Below are 17,695 nucleotides of genomic sequence, written 5' to 3'. Positions count from 1 at the left end.
AAATACTGAATCAAGCAACTTAAAAACTGGGTGCTCACAATTTAGTGAACGTGCCAACCAGAGCCCCTGGTTGTCCCTGGCACGATGCTAGGCCAGCGATGTGTCAAAGTGTGTCCCTGAGCAAAATTCGTAACCCCTAATTGCTGCCTGAGTGCCAGCTCCCAGAGATAATGGCTGCTCCTTACTCCTAGTTGTTAAAGCATGGGTACAGTGACCAAAAACACCACAATGTTAGAATGACCCCAAACATGTTTGACAGTTAAATATTCTTTAATTTAACCCTATCTTCACTTGATGGTTCAAGTTCTTGAAAATGATCAACATTGCCCAATAAGCTTGCAATAGTGTTTTATTTATTTATTTTGAGGGGTGCTAGCCCCTCCTATGCCCAGGTTTGTGTGTTCCCCATAACTATTATTTGATTGGCGTAGCAATGTGTGTACCCCATTGCGACAATTTGATTGGCTGAGCAATGTGTACCCCATTGCGATGATTTTATTGGCTGAGCACGGAATGTGATGTATGATATGATCGCCATCACTTCACACAAGTGTTATTTACACAATTTGTGAATAATTTGTTTTTCATGTTTCATTTATGACAGTTGACTTTCAGTTTGTCTGAAAGAACAAAGCTTGTTTTTATATTGCAACCAATAGATTCCATGTGACCATGTTTTCAATAAACTTTGTCAAAAGATATATTCTCTGATATAGCTTTTTCACTCTGGTAAAACTTAAATTGGCTAAACCTTAGGCACTTTTTACATCTTGTGTTAATGTGTTTGCAGTTGTTAAACAGGGTTCATGTCAATATACTGCTAAATTATCCCATTTAAATCCCTTCAGGACCAACTTGAAACCCATTTTGGCAAAGTTCCCGGGTGTTACCCACTTGTGCTGCTAGAAGTGGGATCTACATCGGTCTCAAAGTGCCCAGTTGGACTCCGCTTAAGGCCCATTCAGATCCCACTTCAAGCCTATATAGGCAAACACAGGTGAGGCCTACATGGGTTTGAGATACAATTGCCAATTTGGACCCCACCTAAAACCCACAGCTGGGCCCCGAGTGTATACTGGGTGAAAACCCACTTGGAGCCCTTAATGGGCAGACACAAGTCTGGCCTACATGGGTCGCATTTAATTCGCCCAGCTGGAACCCACATTCAGATCCCGGTTCAAACCCATATAGGCAAACACAGGTGACGCACACATGGTTCTGACATCAAATGGCCCATTTGGATACCACCTAAGACCCAGTTAGAAACCCACGTAAGCCCATATGGGCTAACACAGGTGGGTGCTTTGTGAAAAGTGGGTGCACGGCCCACTTGGAGCCCTTAATGGGTGGACACAAGTGTGGCCTACATGGGTCAAATATAATTCACCCAGCTGGTACCCACTTAAGGCCCAATCAGATCCCAGTTCAAACCCATATAGGCAAACACAGGTGGCGCACACATGGTTCTGACATCAAATGGCCCATTTGGATACCACCTAAGACCCAGTTAGAAACCCACGTAAGCCCATATGGGCTAACACAGGTGGGTGCTTTGTGAAAAGTGGGTGCACGGCCCACTTGGAGCCCTTAATGGGCGGACACAAGTGTGGCCTACATGGGTCAAATATAATTCACCCAGCTGGTACCCCCTTAAGGCCCAATCAGATCCCAGTTCAAACCCATATAGGCAAACACAGGTGGCGCACACATGGTTCTGATATCAATTGGCCCATTTGGATACCACCTAAGACCCAGTTAGAAACCCACGTAAGCCCATATGGGCTAACACAGGTGGGTGCTTTGTAAAAAGTGGGTGCACGGCCCACTTGGAGCCCTTAATGGGCGGACACAAGTGTGGCCTACATGGGTCAAATATAATTCACCCAGCTGGTACCCACTTAAGGCCCAATCAGATCCCATTTCAAACCCATATAGGCAAACACAGGTGGCGCACACATGGTTCTGACATCAAATGGCCCATTTGGATACCACCTAAGACCCAGTTAGAAACCCACGTAAGCCCATATGGGCTAACACAGGTGGGTGCTTTGTAAAAAGTGGGTGCACGGCCCAGTTAAAACCCATAGCCCATAGCCCATGTCAAAACCCATGTCGGGCCCATATGGACATGTTAGCTGGGGGGTGGAGTCAACTACTCAATAAAGCAACATCTGGGTTAAAACCCAGGCGTTAACCCAGGCAGTGGGTGTTCAACATTGCCTGCCTCTTTCTGTCTGTCTGCCTGTCTTGCCTGCCTGCCTCTCTGTCTGTCTGTCTGTCTGCCTGTCTGCCTGTCTTGTCTGTCTGTCTGTCTGCCTGTCTGCCTGCCTGCCTGCCTGCCTGTCTGTCTTGTAAAAAAAAAAGTCATGTAAATTGATAAAGTATTAATTCTCATTGTTAATAGGCCTGTTCAATCAATCAATCAATCAATCAATCAACAAATTATATATACACGTTTGTTGAAAAATAACCAAAAATAACCCAATACCATTATAATAATAACCCAGAATAGATACAAAATTCATAACCCTTGGGTTGGGTAGATGAAAATATTTTAACCCAGTACTTGGATTGCACACAAATAATCCAATAACCCAATTTTAACTCAGGTTGGGTAAAATATTTAGTAATCCTATGGTTGAGTAGAAAAAACTACCCAGGATTTTTCTGTGTGTATGTAGCCAATCTACAAGATCACGAAAAGGTGCATGTACATTTACCCAAAAGGAAATGCAGGTATTTGACCAGAAGCTGGGATAAAACATATTCCCACCGGCCATACACATAAACGACTAGCGATCCCCCAACCCTGACTATACAGGAATAAAAGTTATACTAGAACCAGTGGTGGAAGAAGTCATCACATTTCTAAAGAAAAAGTAACAATGCCACAATATAAACATAGGCTACTCTGTTACAATTAAAAGGCCCATAGTCAAATAGTAAAAGTACAACTACTCAACCCTTTCTAAATGTATCAAACTATCGTAAATAGCCAATTTACATGCTCACAAAGTGTCGCTCTGTCATGCGTTAATTGTGTGCTTGTAGATTTCCGAATAAGCCAAAGTATAAAATAGGGCTTCAATAAGAGTTACCTCTGATATGTATGTAATGGAGCAGAAGTTCCACCATGTGTCTACACAGTAAGCTGAATTATAAATGGTGTGAATGGAGTTTCTAGGTGAAAGTGATTTCTTTGACATGCCAATGTCTGCCATTGAGCCCCATTTCTCAAAATTGAAAGCACTATATTTCTAAAACTGAACATTTCAAAGATTCCTTTTCAGGCAAACATGTCCACCGTAAGATGAACCTAAATGGGTTTGAATGGGGTTTCTAGGTGTAAATATGTACAGTAGGACTAGTAGCATGCCAAAGTTTGTGCTATTGCCATTGAGAATACATTGTGCGTTTAAGTTAAAGGTATATTCAGTGATTTCACTTAATTCAAATATCACCTATTTTGTTGTTTTGTTGTGATAATCCTCTCTACTATAGAGTGTGCTGACCATATAAGGAGTTCCTCCCTGTCCCCAGTTAACCCCTGGGGGTCGAAAAACCTTAGGTTTCGTTTTTGGCTCTCCATCCTAAGGTTTTTTGAGTGAAATCACTGAATATACCTTTAAATAACTCAGAAACTACAAAACATTTCAAAGTAAAAGGTTCCACCATGTGTCTACACCAGTCAGCTCCTCACACGACACGAGAACCACGGCGTACATGGGCATATTGCCAAGGCACTTATCCAGCTGGTGAAGTAAAGTACTGCCGAAATGTGTCCCTGGTTCTCTTGGACTCCTCCAATGCCCTGTTCCCCCGCAGGTTCATCAGTGGTCTGAGGATGCTCTCGCCATCCTCGGAGTCGTCCTCATCTGGCTCCTCATTCTGGCCCACAGCCTTTGAAGACTGGATGTAATTGTGGAGGATGCAGGTTGCCCTCACCACACTGTCGGCTGTTTCCGGGCCGACTTGCATTCTGCCAGTGTAGACCCTCCAGCATTTGGTGAGGATACCAAAGGCATTCTCCACGATCCGACGGGCGAGAGAGAGACGGTAATTGAAAACCCGTGAGTCTTCAGGAAGGCGGCGCCCCGAATAAGGCCGGAGGAGGTACGGCTTCATGGGGAAGGCCTCGTCACCCACCGCCACATATGGCACAGGTCCCAACTCTGCTGCCGATGGTAGGAGAGATGGTGGAGGGATGTCCAGCTGGTCTGCCTGGAGATCTATGCCCAGCTTGGAGTTGGCAAAAATTCCCCTGTCACTGTTGCCACCATAACCCCCGATATCGACACAGATGAATATATAGTCTGCATCCACCATGGCCAGCAAAACTACAGAGAAGGTGCCCTTGTAGTTGTAAAACAGGGATCCGGAGTTGGGTTCGGAGCTGGTTAACGGCATGTTTCCCATCCAGAGCCCCGATACAATGGGGGAAGTTCCAGCGCTCCTCAAACCTCTTTGCGATGCTCAGCCACCTATCCCTGTCTGGAACAGGCATGAGGGTGTCTTTCAGGACATCCCAGATGGCATCGCAGGTTTCCCGCACAATCTGTGCCACAGTAGAAACACCAAGGTGAAAACTTGTGGCGATTGTGGTGAAGCTGTCACCGGTGGCTAGGAATCTACAAAGACATGAGAAAGGAGTATTAGCTTTTCTTACTTATCTATCCTTATGGTCACACACACAAATTGGCTTGCTTATAATATGTATTTATTTTCTATACAGGTAATGTTTATATCACAAGATGTAGGCTACAAATCAAAATCGGATGGAAATATATAATTTGGATGTGGTGTCATAATTAAACGTAATGTCGATATGGCACGCCGACTATCAAGAAAATAAAGACACGGCACTTCATGTCAAAAAGGTTGCAGACCCCTGATTAATAGCCTATAATTAGTATTGTTTTTGTGGGTGTGGTGCACAGTTTCCCCCAGCAGGTTGTGCCTTTGAGTAAGGTGAGGAAGTGACCGTCACGGGTTAAAACAGATTGTTATAAGGTGTATTTTAATTTTATTATTTGTCTATTCAATGCTCAAAGTTATTTGTCTTCACAGGTTAGTGAGTGACTACTATAGGCTAGTGAGGAAATCTTTATATCCTGCCCTGTATCGTTCTTGGCTGGGAGTAAAATAGCCTATAGCCTGTCGATATATAAAAAGGGATTTGAAAAACAGGCTGTAGCCTACTGGGTATAGCTATAGGTATTGTTGGGCAACATGAACAGTGTTGTAGTCGTGATACACTATTAAAACATGCAGTGATGCAGATGTTATTATTTAGAAACGTATGGTTTATGAATTATTATGCTTAATCGTATCCCTAAAAGTAGGCTAGTGGCTGTGGTGCGAAACAACTCCCGCCGCGCCAGTGACGAAACAATTAACTCCCGCCACGCCAGTGATGCCACGAAACAATTTATTTATTAATTCCCGTTTCTATATAAATAGTGGGGAGGTGCTGACAGTGCTGACCACGGGAGACAAAACTTGTAAAGGGCAGCTTGTATTCACGATACAAAACACATTTATTAAAGACCAACGTTGCAGTCAGGCACTTGCAGAGGAGACACGGGGGTCCTGGGACGCTAGTCCCCCGTGGTTCCGTGGAGCGGCTCGCGGCCTGGACGCAAACCGTCCGTTGGGCCGCCGGCCACGGGGAAGAGAAAGGGAATAAAAAGCCTCAAATAGGGCAGGCACTTGGACCATGCTGCCGCTGACTCGGAAGTGAGGGGACAGATCTACTTGGCCCATGAGCGATGTGGATCTGTCATTTATTAGCCCTGGGTGCAGGGCTTGTCTCTCGCTGTAAGCCTGTCCAGGGCTAGTTATGTATATGGAACGAACGTACGCTTAGCTTGATGCTCTCTTTAACGTGCGATAGACTCTCTCTCTCTCTCTCTCTCTCTCTCTCTCTCTCTCTCTCTCTCTCTCTCTCTCTCTCTCTCTCTCTCAGCAGGGAATCATAGCTTCAAATTGACATTGGTTGTTCAAGTTAAATTGATGTGTTGATGTTATTATGGTATTTACCAATATTGAAAAAAGTTAAAATGACCAGTGAACAGGCTCATCAAAAAGGTAAGATTTGCACTAGGCTATTTCTGCTGTGCAGACCAGTTTTTGATAAATAAAGACTTTATAACCGGAATATATGTCCACATGCATGGGCGCGGCCGGTACCAATTGTACCATGTGGGCCGGTACCAATTGTACCATGTGGGCCGGTACCAATTGTACCCCTCCATCTGTGAAGTACTGGAACCTGCAGTGCCTGCAGGGTATTAAAGAAAGGATACCAAAGTGGGATCGAGGAGGAGAGGACAGGAGAGGAGAGGAGGAGGGAGAGGAGAGGCTAATATAATCGCACAATACACGTCACATAGATGTGTACACACATAGATGTGTATAAGCAAACACGAATAAATTTGCCGGGCAAATATTTCGCATTTTCAGATCGCTTATTCACATCGCGTCGCCAATTCGCCAGTGTGTAATGACCTTAAGACTAAAATGTTAGTCAACGAAGCTTTTTCCAGGACGAAGACAAACTAAAGACTAAACAAAAAGTATCCTATGAAGACGAACACGAAGACGAAATGTAATGGGCATGTTAGTCAACGAATCAGACGAGACGAAAATGTTAGGGCGGGACGAATGGAAAAGAGATCCAATCAGAACGACCCTCATCGCGTTAGTTTAGGTTGATCCACCTATAATAGGCGCCTTAGAGTATATGAACCACCAGTCACTCAAACGAGTCGTTCAATCATTGGCCGAGCCAGGCCGATCGTCCTTATAGGCTATGGGATTTTCTTTGGGAGGGATGGGGTGCAATCTCCTCTGGTGCTGCTAGGAGTAGCCATTTTTTCTCTGGTAGTAGCAGAGTAGCACTGTCAATTAGCATCGAACATTTGCGCTCGTTATAGCTAAATACGGGTGTAAAGTTGCCCGAGGGCAAAGGCTCCAAAAACAGTCAGCGATGCTTTTTGATGGTTTTTATTGCTCCAAGCTCCAGCTCCAGTGCAGATATTCTCAACAGAAAAGTCAAACAACAAAAATAATACTGGCCAAAATACAAAACAACGAACTCAAAAATACTTAACGCTCAACAAAGGAAAAATAACAAACTCTACTAGGCTATGCCCAGGACATGGGCCCTAGCAGCTCTCTCACGGGGGTGTCAGCATGATGCCTGCCCGAGCCTAACTGACTAGCTCTGCCTGCAGTCTCCCCTTTAGAGGAGAGGATCCTACCACCAACAGAGAAGCAATTAAATATACACAGCTGATCTACAAGCTCACAGATATCAGCTGAACCTGAATAAGTAACCCCATACCTAGATGTTCTATTTTAGACTATACATCATATGGGGTTACATTCCTTTCCCCAGATAATAGACATACTTTGATACTTGACATTGTGGAACACCCCTACTCCTCAACAGTACTTGGCACCTTCCCCCCTTCTTAAAGTGGCAGCACTGGAGAGGCCATACAAATACTGAGTTACAATAAACACACAGGTTAATAAACTGCCTGTTTTCCCTGTGTGTATCATTTCATTTGTACATCCTGTAAATGCATACATCAACAGTATTGACCTTATATGATAGGACCTGTCTGCCCCACTACCCACAGTCTGTGTGGTGTGTGCGTGCGTGCAATGTCCTTAATCAGTGTGTGTGTGTGTGTGTGTGTGTGTATAGGGCACGGGCTGCCCCGTGACAACGGGATTAAAAAAATATGAATTATGATCGAAAATCTTCGTTACAATGAAACTGAATGGATGTGTTTTTTTAAGGGTAACTGTTCCGTTTTGGCAGAGTCAGACGATCCGCAATGTCAACACCAGTCACTCCTCCCAGTCACCCCCAGTCATGATGCCTTAGTTCTACCCGGGCATAATTTCCTCTTTACGTCCCCTGTCTGTCTGGGACCACCAGAGCTCCAGTAGCTATAGCAATTATCACAATCTAAATAAATAAGCAAATAGAAACTATTTCACATTAACAATGTTGGTAAAACTAATATTTGAGGGGAAATATATAATTTATATCCACAGATAAAATATTATCATTGATTAACTTCCATGAACATTGTACTTGAATGAATGTCATATCTGCAGTATGCACTGTTAAGCTTCATTCACACCAAAGAAGCTAGCTTCTGCTTTAGCTTCGTGGCCCCATGTTGTCTCTATGCAGAGCAGCTTTTGCGTTTTGAAGCTTGGAATGAACAGCTTTTTTTTTTGCCTCATTTTTTGTCTCCTCAAAACTTAACTTTAGAGCAGCTTTTAAAAGCTTCAGCTTCTAGAAGCTGCATCTAGCCAATCAGAGCACAGCGTTGTTTGAGGAGGCAGAGTTGAGCTCATTTGACGAAACCAAAAGCCTCTGCGAGAGCTGTCCGGCCCGATTATCCGCATTAAAAAAAATAATTTTTAAATAAGGGCTGTATATGAAATATGAATGGATATTTGGCAAGACCATAGCATATTTATGGAAAGAAATGAAAGTTTATATGAGAAACAAGTTGTCGAAGCGGTGAAAACAGGTTGTGTTCCGTGTTCCGTCGCGAGCCAGTTCTATCCCAGTGGATTGGCACGGTGGCTGGGGAGAAGTGCTCCTGCATTCACCCCCCCCGGTTCTCACCGCCGAAGCTATGGACTACTGACCAGTCCAGAACACTATCCGTCGCTGACGCTGATTGTGGACTAAACACACACACACGGTTGATAAATTAGCAGATATAGATAGATAGACAAACAACTAAACAATATAGTTCGAACCGGTTGTTTTTTCGTGTCGGACCCGCTGCATTTTCCCCCAAACTTTCCCTGAGAAGAGGGGAGGCAGCCCGCTCTGTGGTCGTGGGCACATCCATCGTGTGTGTGTGTGTGTGTGTGTGTGTGTCGGTAGCTGCATGCATGTTGAAACTTGGGCACCGTCAATCATACCTTTAAAAATAATGAATAGCCTTTATATCAGTTGTATGTACCCCCTCTATTTATGCAATATGTTGCCCGTGTTTTGTGATTGGTTTACTGCGTTCTGAATCGATAAACCAATCACACTGGGCCTGATTCTTCAACGCGCTTCCGCTTATATATTGACGTGACGCTAGCGGAAAGGCATTTACGTGGATTTCCCACATTAATTTGGAATTCATGGAAATGGCCGTGAACTTGACGCTGACTTTGGTTCGTCGGAAACTCCGCTAAATCCTACGGGACCTATTTAGGTGTCAGAGAAATTTGCGGAATCTCAGATAAAATATGTAGGCATGTGTCCCCAACATATTGGTCGATCAGCACATAAAAAAAAGATAGCCTATATATATATATATATATATATAAAAGCAGAGTGCACTTGTATGCCTAAATGTATGCATTAGGCAAGTTACAGTCCAATACAGAAAATGCTCCTGCAAGCCCAACAACTTTTTAATTATTTATTAGGATATTTCTAGCATGCTCACTCTCAGAAGCCTCTCTCAAAAAAAAGAAAAAAAGAAAAAAAAAGTGCGCTAATCAGGACCAGCTTGTTCTAAGTGATCAATGGCACTATAGTCCAGGCAATCTAGCCCATTTTAGACCCAAAAATCTGACTAATTAAAATAGTTTTTTTTCCAACAGATATCATTTCTATGAGGTGTCTAGAATAACATACTAAAAGTCCTAAGAAATCCTAGATGCGGAAATATGTTTAATTCTCATCAATTCAAGATGTGTGCTAATACCTCGAGAAAACTAAACACCCTAATGGGCTTTTTTTTTCTTTTGTCCTATCACAATGAAACTTTCCACAATGAATCTTAACATGAAAACGAAACTTTTTTGTATTATAAGTTTCTCTGAAAATTAATTTGAATATGCAAATTAGCTTAATATATATTGAATATGCCCACATTTGCATATCACGAAAATTACTTTTCCCCAAAATGTATAATATTTACATTGTTGTTTGTTAATGATATCAAACACACTGATCAGACTTTCATGAACCATTTCATCGAAATATTGTGACTTCATAGAATAACACCATTCATATGTATGACAAATGCATAAATCCGTCAAATCTTCCTCCAACCATCCTACTGCTAATGGTTGATGGCAATGCTGCTTTTGGACTGGCCTCTAACCTGAAACCTGCCGGGCTTGGTTGTACGTACCGGGGGTATAACCCCCACCGGTATAGTCCTCAGGGTCACAGAGGCACACAAGCCTCCCCACCACGACAAGGTAGCAACAACAGGGGAGGTTCCCCTGCTAACGTGGCCCAGGAAAGAGAAGTCTGGAACTCTCTGCAACCCAAATTCGGATGAGCGGATGAAGATGAATGGATGGATGAATTTGCGACACATTAAAGGGATTGTGACATTAAAAATAAATGAATTAATGTCACATGTGAAACCTTTAAGGAGTAGGAAACACACAACATAATTGTAGCGACAGAGCTGTGTGATGGAGTCTACCTGGAGGAGACAGAGCTGTGTGATGGAGTCTACCTGGAGGTGACAGAGCTGTGTGATGGAGTCTACCTGGAGGTGACAGAGCTGTGTGATGGAGTCTACCTGGAGGTGACAGAGCTGTGTGATGGAGTCTACCTGGAGGTGACAGAGCTGTGTGATGGAGTCTACCTGGAGGTGGGAGAGCTGTGTGATGGAGTCTACCTGGAGGTGGGAGAGCTGTGTGATGGAGTCTACCTGGAGGAGACAGAGCTGTGTGAGGGGGGGTCTACCTGGAGGTGGGAGATGTGTGATGGAGTCTACCTGGAGGAGACAGAGCTGTGTGATGGAGTCTACCTGGAGGTGACAGAGCTGTGTGATGGAGTCTACCTGGAGGTGACAGAGCTGTGTGATGGAGTCTACCTTGAGGTGCCAGAGCTGTGTGATGGAGTCTACCTGGAGGAGACAGAGCTGTGTGATGGAGTCTACTTGGAGGTGGGAGATGTGTGATGGAGACTACCTGGAGGTGGGAGAGCTGTGTGATGGAGTCTACCTGGAGGAGACAGAGCTGTGTGATGGAGTCTACCTGGAGGAGACAGAGCTGTGTGATGGAGTCTACCTGGAGGTGACAGAGCTGTGTGATGGAGTCTACCTGGAGGTGGGAGAGCTGTGTGATGGAGTCTACCTGGAGGAGACAGAGCTGTGTGATGGAGTCTACCTGGAGGTGACAGAGCTGTGTGATGGAGTCTACCTGGAGGTGGGAGAGCTGTGTGATGAAGTCTACCTGGAGGTGGGAGAGCTGTGTGATGGAGTCTACCTGGAGGTGACAGAGCTGTGTGATGGAGTCTACCTGGAGGTGGGAGAGCTGTGTGATGGAGTCTACCTGGAGGTGACAGAGCTGTGTGATGGAGTCTATCTAGAGGTGACAGAGCTGTGTGATGGAGTCTACCTGGAGGTGGGAGAGCTGTGTGATGGAGTCTACCTGGAGGTGACAGAGCTGTGTGATGGAGTCTACCTGGAGGTGACAGAGCTGTGTGATGGAGTCTACCTGGAGGTGACAGAGCTGTGTGATGGAGTCTACCTGGAGGTGACAGAGCTGTGTGATGGAGTCTACCTGGAGGTGACAGAGCTGTGTGATGTAGTCTACCTTGAGGTGACAGAGCTGTGTGATGGAGTCTACCTGGAGGAGACAGAGCTGTGTGATGGAGTCTACTTGGAGGTGGGAGATGTGTGATGGAGACTACCTGGAGGTGGGAGAGCTGTGTGATGGAGTCTACCTGGAGGAGACAGAGCTGTGTGATGGAGTCTACCTGGAGGAGACAGAGCTGTGTGATGGAGTCTACCTGGAGGAGACAGAGCTGTGTGATGGAGTCTACCTGGAGGTGGGCGAGCTGTGTGATGAAGTCTACCTGGAGGTGGGAGAGCTGTGTGATGGAGTCTACCTGGAGGTGACAGAGCTGTGTGATGGAGTCTACCTGGAGGTGACAGAGCTGTGTGATGGAGTCTACCTGGAGGTGACAGAGCTGTGTGATGGAGTCTATCTGGAGGTGACAGAGCTGTGTGATGGAGTCTACCTGGAGGTGGGAGAGCTGTGTGATGGAGTCTACCTGGATGTGACAGAGCTGTGTGATGGAGTCTACCTGGAGGTGACAGAGCTGTCTGATGGAGTCTACCTGGAGGTGACAGAGCTGTGTGATGGAGTCTACCTGGAGGTGACAGAGCTGTGTGATGGAGTCTACCTGGAGGTGACAGAGCTGTGTGATGGAGTCTACCTGGAGGTGACAGAGCTGTGTGATGGAGTCTACCTGGAGGTGACAGAGCTGTGTGATGGAGTCTACCTGGAGGTGACAGAGCTGTGTGATGGAGTCTACCTGGAGGTGACAGAGCTGTGTGATGGAGTCTACCTGGAGGTGACAGAGCTGTGTGATGGAGTCTACCTGGAGGTGACAGAGCTGTGTGATGGAGTCTACCTGGAGGTGACAGAGCTGTGTGATGGAGTCTACCTGGAGGTGGGAGATGTGTGATGGAGTCTACCTGGAGGTGGGAGATGTGTGATGGAGTCTACCTGGAGGTGGGAGATGGCCTGCAACAGCTTCAGGCGCGTCTGCAGAGTACAGGAACAAGAAGACTGGGATGGACTGACCCAGAGGTAGGTCACCTGGCCTCTGTGACCCTGAGGACTATACCGGTGGGGGTTATGCCCCCGGTAGGTACAACCAAGCCCGGCAGGTTTCAGGTTAGAGGCCAGTCCAAAAGCAGCATTGCCATCAACCATTAGCAGTAGGATGGTTGGAGGATTTGACGGATTTATGCATTTGTCATACATAAATTTGTCATACATATGAATGGTGTTTTTGATGTTATTCTATGAAGTCACAATATTTCGATGAAATGGTTCATGAAAGTCTGATCAGTGTGTTTGATATCATTAACAAACAACAATGTAAATATTATACATTTTGGGGAAAAGTAATTTTCGTGATTTGCAAATGTGGGCATATTCAATATATATTAAGCTAATTTGCATATTCAAATTAAGTTTCAGAGAAACTTGTAATACAAAAAAGTTTAGTTTTCATGTTAAGATGCATTGTGGAAAGTTTCATTGTGATAGGACAAAAGAAAAAATAATGCCCATTAGGGTGTTTAGTTTTCTCGAAGTATTAGCACACATCTTGAATTGATGAGAATTAAACATATTTCCGCATCTAGGATTTCTTAGGACTTTTAGTATGTTGTTCTAGACACCTCATAGAGATGATCTATGGTGAAAAAAAATCTATTTTAATTAGTCTGTCTGGAAATGCTACTTTGCCTGGACTACTATATAAGAACCCCGGGGAGCAGCGTCAAACCGGTGTGAAGAGAAGAACAAGCTTTATAGTAACAGAATACAAAGAGAATGGCTGATTTATTGCTGCTTGATTACTTGGCGAACCGCGCAATGCGGAGAGAACGCATCTTCAGGGACCGGGCCAATTCTTTCGAGGAGGACGACGAGTGGCTACGGTGCCGGTTCCGTCTACCAAGGCACTGCTTGGTCGAGCTCTGCGACGTGCTGGAGCCAGAGCTCACCAGACAAACAAACAGGTTCGAATTAAAATGTTTAGAAAAATGGTTTCAATTGGATTATTTTTGCCCAGATTTAGACCATGCCTGCAGCAGTTATTTGTTTACAATGCATATAAAATAAATGAAGCCTATTACCGTTATTAATTATTATTATTATTATTATTATAGGTCACATCCCATCCCTGCACACGTGCAGGTATTCTGCACACTAGGCTTCCTGGCCACCGGATCATTCCAGCGTTTGGTGGCCGATCGGTCCGGCATATCCCAGCCATCCCTCAGCCGCACGCTCACCAAAGTGCTGGATGGCATCATCCGAATGGTTCCCCGCCACATTTCTTTCCCCTACACTGCCGAACAACAACGAACAATAAAACTGGACTTTCATTCTACAGCAGGATTCCCCAACATCATCGGTGCAATAAATTGCACTAGAGCCCTGCAAGCCTGTCGGGTACCGACGGGGTCCGGCCCGGCCCACCAAAACGGGCCGGGCCCGGGCCGACTTTGTCACTGCCCAACGGGCCGTGGGCCGGGCGGGCTCACGCGCCGTTATATTAATTTTCCGATGTGAATTTCACCCATGCAGACTGGACTTGCTTCAGCAGCGCGGCAGCATGCTGCTGTCTGCTCCATAGTGACGACGTGACAAATGACAATAACCCCTCCACAGTGTCCACACACACGCACAGTCGCACACACACAAGCACACTACAATCTGGTCAAAACTATAAAGACTTTGAAACAACGTGTTTTACATTCTATCTCTCTCGCTCCGCGCCTAAACTCTCGTCCTCTCTCTCTCCTAATTATTATGCAGCGCAGCTGTACACACACACACACACACACACACACACACACAGTCACACACCAAGTAGCCTACTAAGTAAGTAGGCCTAGGCTACGGCTCTCTGACAGAATTTATTTCAGGAGATCCGCAATAAAAACAAATTAAATACTGCGGGAGCATTATTACCAGTACCACACTAAACAAAGTTGGATTTGCACATTGCAGAAACTGCAGATACATAACGTAAGTGTTCTTACTTCTTATTATTGTCCGTCTGGGTTTTATAATGCAGCGTGAGTTCGCGATAGCCGATCTGCAAGCTCACAACGCGTTGCGCTGATTGACAGTGCACGTGCAGCAGCTACTATATAAAACTATAATTAAGTAGGCTACTTTTTAGTGTGATGTCTGTGTGTTATTGACTTCTTGTTCCTTAATGTGGGTTTATCAGAGCGATATAGTGCAGCTGTGAGTCAGTAGCTGCTGCTGCTGCTGCGTCCGTGCAACAAATGTGCACCAATAAAGCGGCCGCGGCGTGCATGCTATAGAAATAGCGTAATAAAAAAATAAAAAATGTCAGGCTTTTGGGCCGGGCCTGGGCCTATTCTGGACTTGACCAACGGGCTTAGGGCCAGCGGGCCCTTAACTCCACGGGTCCAGGCCGGGCACGGGCCCATATTTTAGGCCCGTGCAGGGCTCTAGATTGCACCCATGTGCGCATCAAGGCGCCCAAGGACCCATACCCATATTTGAACAGAAAAGGGTACCATTCTGTCAATGTCCAGGTCATCTGTGACGCGAATATGATTTTTTTAAATGCAGTTGCCCGTTGGGGGGGCGGCAGCCACGACTCTTTCATCCTGCAAAATAGCAGTGTAGGCATGCGTCTCGCACAGGGGGCTGCTGGAGACGCATGGCTCATTGGTGAGTGTTTTTCCAATTGTATATATATTTAGTGCCATTCCCCCTCACTTGCCTCATGGAAATTAAATTGACAGGATTGTAGGCCTAAATGGTTAACCATATCTATCTCATTCTATATACCAGGTGATAAAGGATATGCCGTGGCAACATGGCTGATGACGCCACTGTTCACCCCCGAGACCCAACAAGAACGGGCGTACAATCAAAGCCATGTCAGAACCCGATCCGTCGTGGAGCGCGCCATAGGGAGGCTGAAAGCCCGTTGGCTATGCCTGGACACGGCAGGAGGGACGCTCCTCTACAAGCCCGATAAGGTATTTAAATAAAACACACACACACACACACACACACACACACACACACAGTAGAGTAGACCATCATGAGCTGAAAACGGTAGGCATTAAGGCATGCTATAACAGAACAGGTTTTGTTCAGTCTAATAATTTGTTCCCATATATATATAGGTTTGCAAGATCACGCTGGCCTACTGCGTGCTGCATAATATAGCAGAACGGAATGGTGTGCTTCCAGAGGGAGCACCTGCACTGCCCCCACCTGCAGACATGCCGGTGGACCCACCCATTGGCGCAGAGGCCAACATGCCAGGACTGGCCCTGCGCCGACAACTGATCGCTCGTTTTTGAAGTAAGGATGAATATAGTTTAATTTAATTTATAATTTTAGTTTACGTTTTTTTCGTCTCTCTAATTCAGTTAGTTTTAAATAGTTTAACGGATTTGATATAGCCAGTTTGTTTCTTGATAACATGGAAATAGTTACACAATACAGTTTCATATCCGTTTTGTTTTCGTTGTAATTAGTTTTCCCCTTCAGTTTGTTACTTTGTTAGTTTTAGTTAACTATAATAACCTTGAAGAAGTAGACACATGAAGCAAATTCAACATTTAATTATAGTTTTATTTATTAATTCAGTCATTTCTCCTCCTGGCAGTGGCTATGGATTCGAGGGCTGTGGCGATCCTGTCTAGAATCCCCACACCCCTCTGCACCGCCCTCACACCCTCCTCCACAACAGACGCGACCCTCTCCACCGCCCTCAGCAAATGCTCCTGGTTCTGCAAGACCTCGGCTGAAATAACTTCTACCCGGGCGTCCCGGTCAGCCACGGGGGCAGCCTCCGAGGCTCGCCGAACTCTGGTTCTTGCAGAACCAGGAGTAGAAGCCGAGGTAGAGGGCACCTCGACGTCTGGTGGAGCCGGAGGCCTGCGAGCAGGTGCTGGTGAGCACTGAGCAGCAGCCGGTGGTGGTGAGCAGCAGCCGGAGCGCTGAGCCCGAGCGGGTGGCCCTGCAGGCGAGGCCTGGGTTGTGGTGTTCGTGGAGCGCTGAGCCCGAGCCAGAGCGGGGGTCGAGGACCGCGTGCGAGCTGCCTGGGAGGTGGTGGAGTCTCTGGAGCGCCGCGAGGACGCCGACGCCACGGAAGCAGCATCATCAGCTATAAAAAAGAAATAAGATCATCATTTGTGCCTTTTTCCCCAATAAATATTATTTACAATTATTTATTGTGCCTTTTTCCTTGTTTAATAACATCGTATATTAATCTACATTTAGTTAATCTACATTTTTATGGTGCAATGCTGCTTGAATAGAGTGTGTATAGCCAGCTGTGTTGTGCTCAATATCAAAGAAGAAGCAGGACAGTTCAAGTCTATAATGTGTTGATTAAATGCAATAGGCCTATAGTTTAATTACCATCACTTTCGTCCATCTGGAGGTCCACATCCAAGGCATCGGTATCCATGCCCCCCGCGGCTTGGATTCCGTACAACGCCACCTCTCCTATAAGATAATTGTGTATTGTTTAATGGTAGGCCTATAGAAAATAAACAACAATCATGCACAAATGTAACTGTATATGGATATAAAAAAGTAGACTGGTACCAATTATGGCTTTGATCCTTTCGTCCATGGGCGACGGTGGTGGTGCGTCGCCCGGACCCCCCCCCGGTAGCACCCATGGATTGGCGCTGCCTGGTCAGCCTTTTCTTAACATCGAGTTTAAGGTCACTCCATTTATTTTTGACCTCCGTCAATGTCCTTTATTGAATAATAAACATTGTCGGTTTGCAAATAAGCCTAGTAGGCCTACGATAATACAATGGTGCAGAAATTATATACATAAAAGCCCTATAAGGGGCTTGTTTGTGGTCCATGCGTGTATCAAATTAATAAGGGGCTAGGCCTATATTCATATTTCATACCTCGCCACAGCACTGACGGAGTTTACTTGTTGGGTAATTTCCTTCCAACAATCAGCCTTCGTGACGTTGCTGAAGCCACTGCTGACGCTGCTAAAAATAATATTTTTGTGGCGTTCTACGCCGTCCAACAATACCTCTACTTCTACAGCGCTGTAATTTCGCTTCTTTATTCTCGCCGCCATGGTGCCAGCTGATCTCACAAACTGCTGAGTCATGATTGAGACCTTTTATGGTATGAA

General features: G+C 45.5%; 1 protein-coding gene and 1 long non-coding RNA gene across 2 annotated transcripts; one reads left to right on the top strand and one right to left on the bottom strand.

Moving 5' to 3' along the window:
• Positions 1 to 13,395: 13,395 nt before the first annotated feature.
• Positions 13,396 to 15,881, top strand: LOC310868161 (putative nuclease HARBI1; the record flags this gene model as incomplete). The annotated part of the gene is made up of 5 exons (XM_083778428.1): positions 13,396 to 13,541; positions 13,692 to 13,939; positions 15,136 to 15,237; positions 15,361 to 15,551; positions 15,702 to 15,881. 5 exons carry the CDS (start codon positions 13,396 to 13,398, stop codon positions 15,879 to 15,881), a joined length of 867 nt encoding a protein of 288 aa, XP_083634554.1.
• A 721-nt stretch (positions 15,882 to 16,602) lies between these two features.
• On the bottom strand, positions 16,603 to 17,222 carry LOC310868183. Its single transcript, XR_014570062.1, has 3 exons — positions 17,137 to 17,222; positions 16,954 to 17,034; positions 16,603 to 16,690 (listed from the first exon to the last, which is right to left on the bottom strand). It is a non-coding gene; the product is annotated as an uncharacterized lncRNA (long non-coding RNA).
• Between the last annotated feature and the right edge of the window lie 473 nt (positions 17,223 to 17,695).

The sequence above is a fragment of the Protomyctophum parallelum genome (genome assembly GCF_964188405.1).
Source record: "Protomyctophum parallelum genome assembly, chromosome: 12".
Classification (NCBI taxonomy): Eukaryota; Metazoa; Chordata; class Actinopteri; order Myctophiformes; family Myctophidae; genus Protomyctophum; species Protomyctophum parallelum.
The sequence above is the reverse complement of the archived record's forward strand: the minus strand, read 5'-3'. Positions and strand labels throughout refer to the sequence as shown.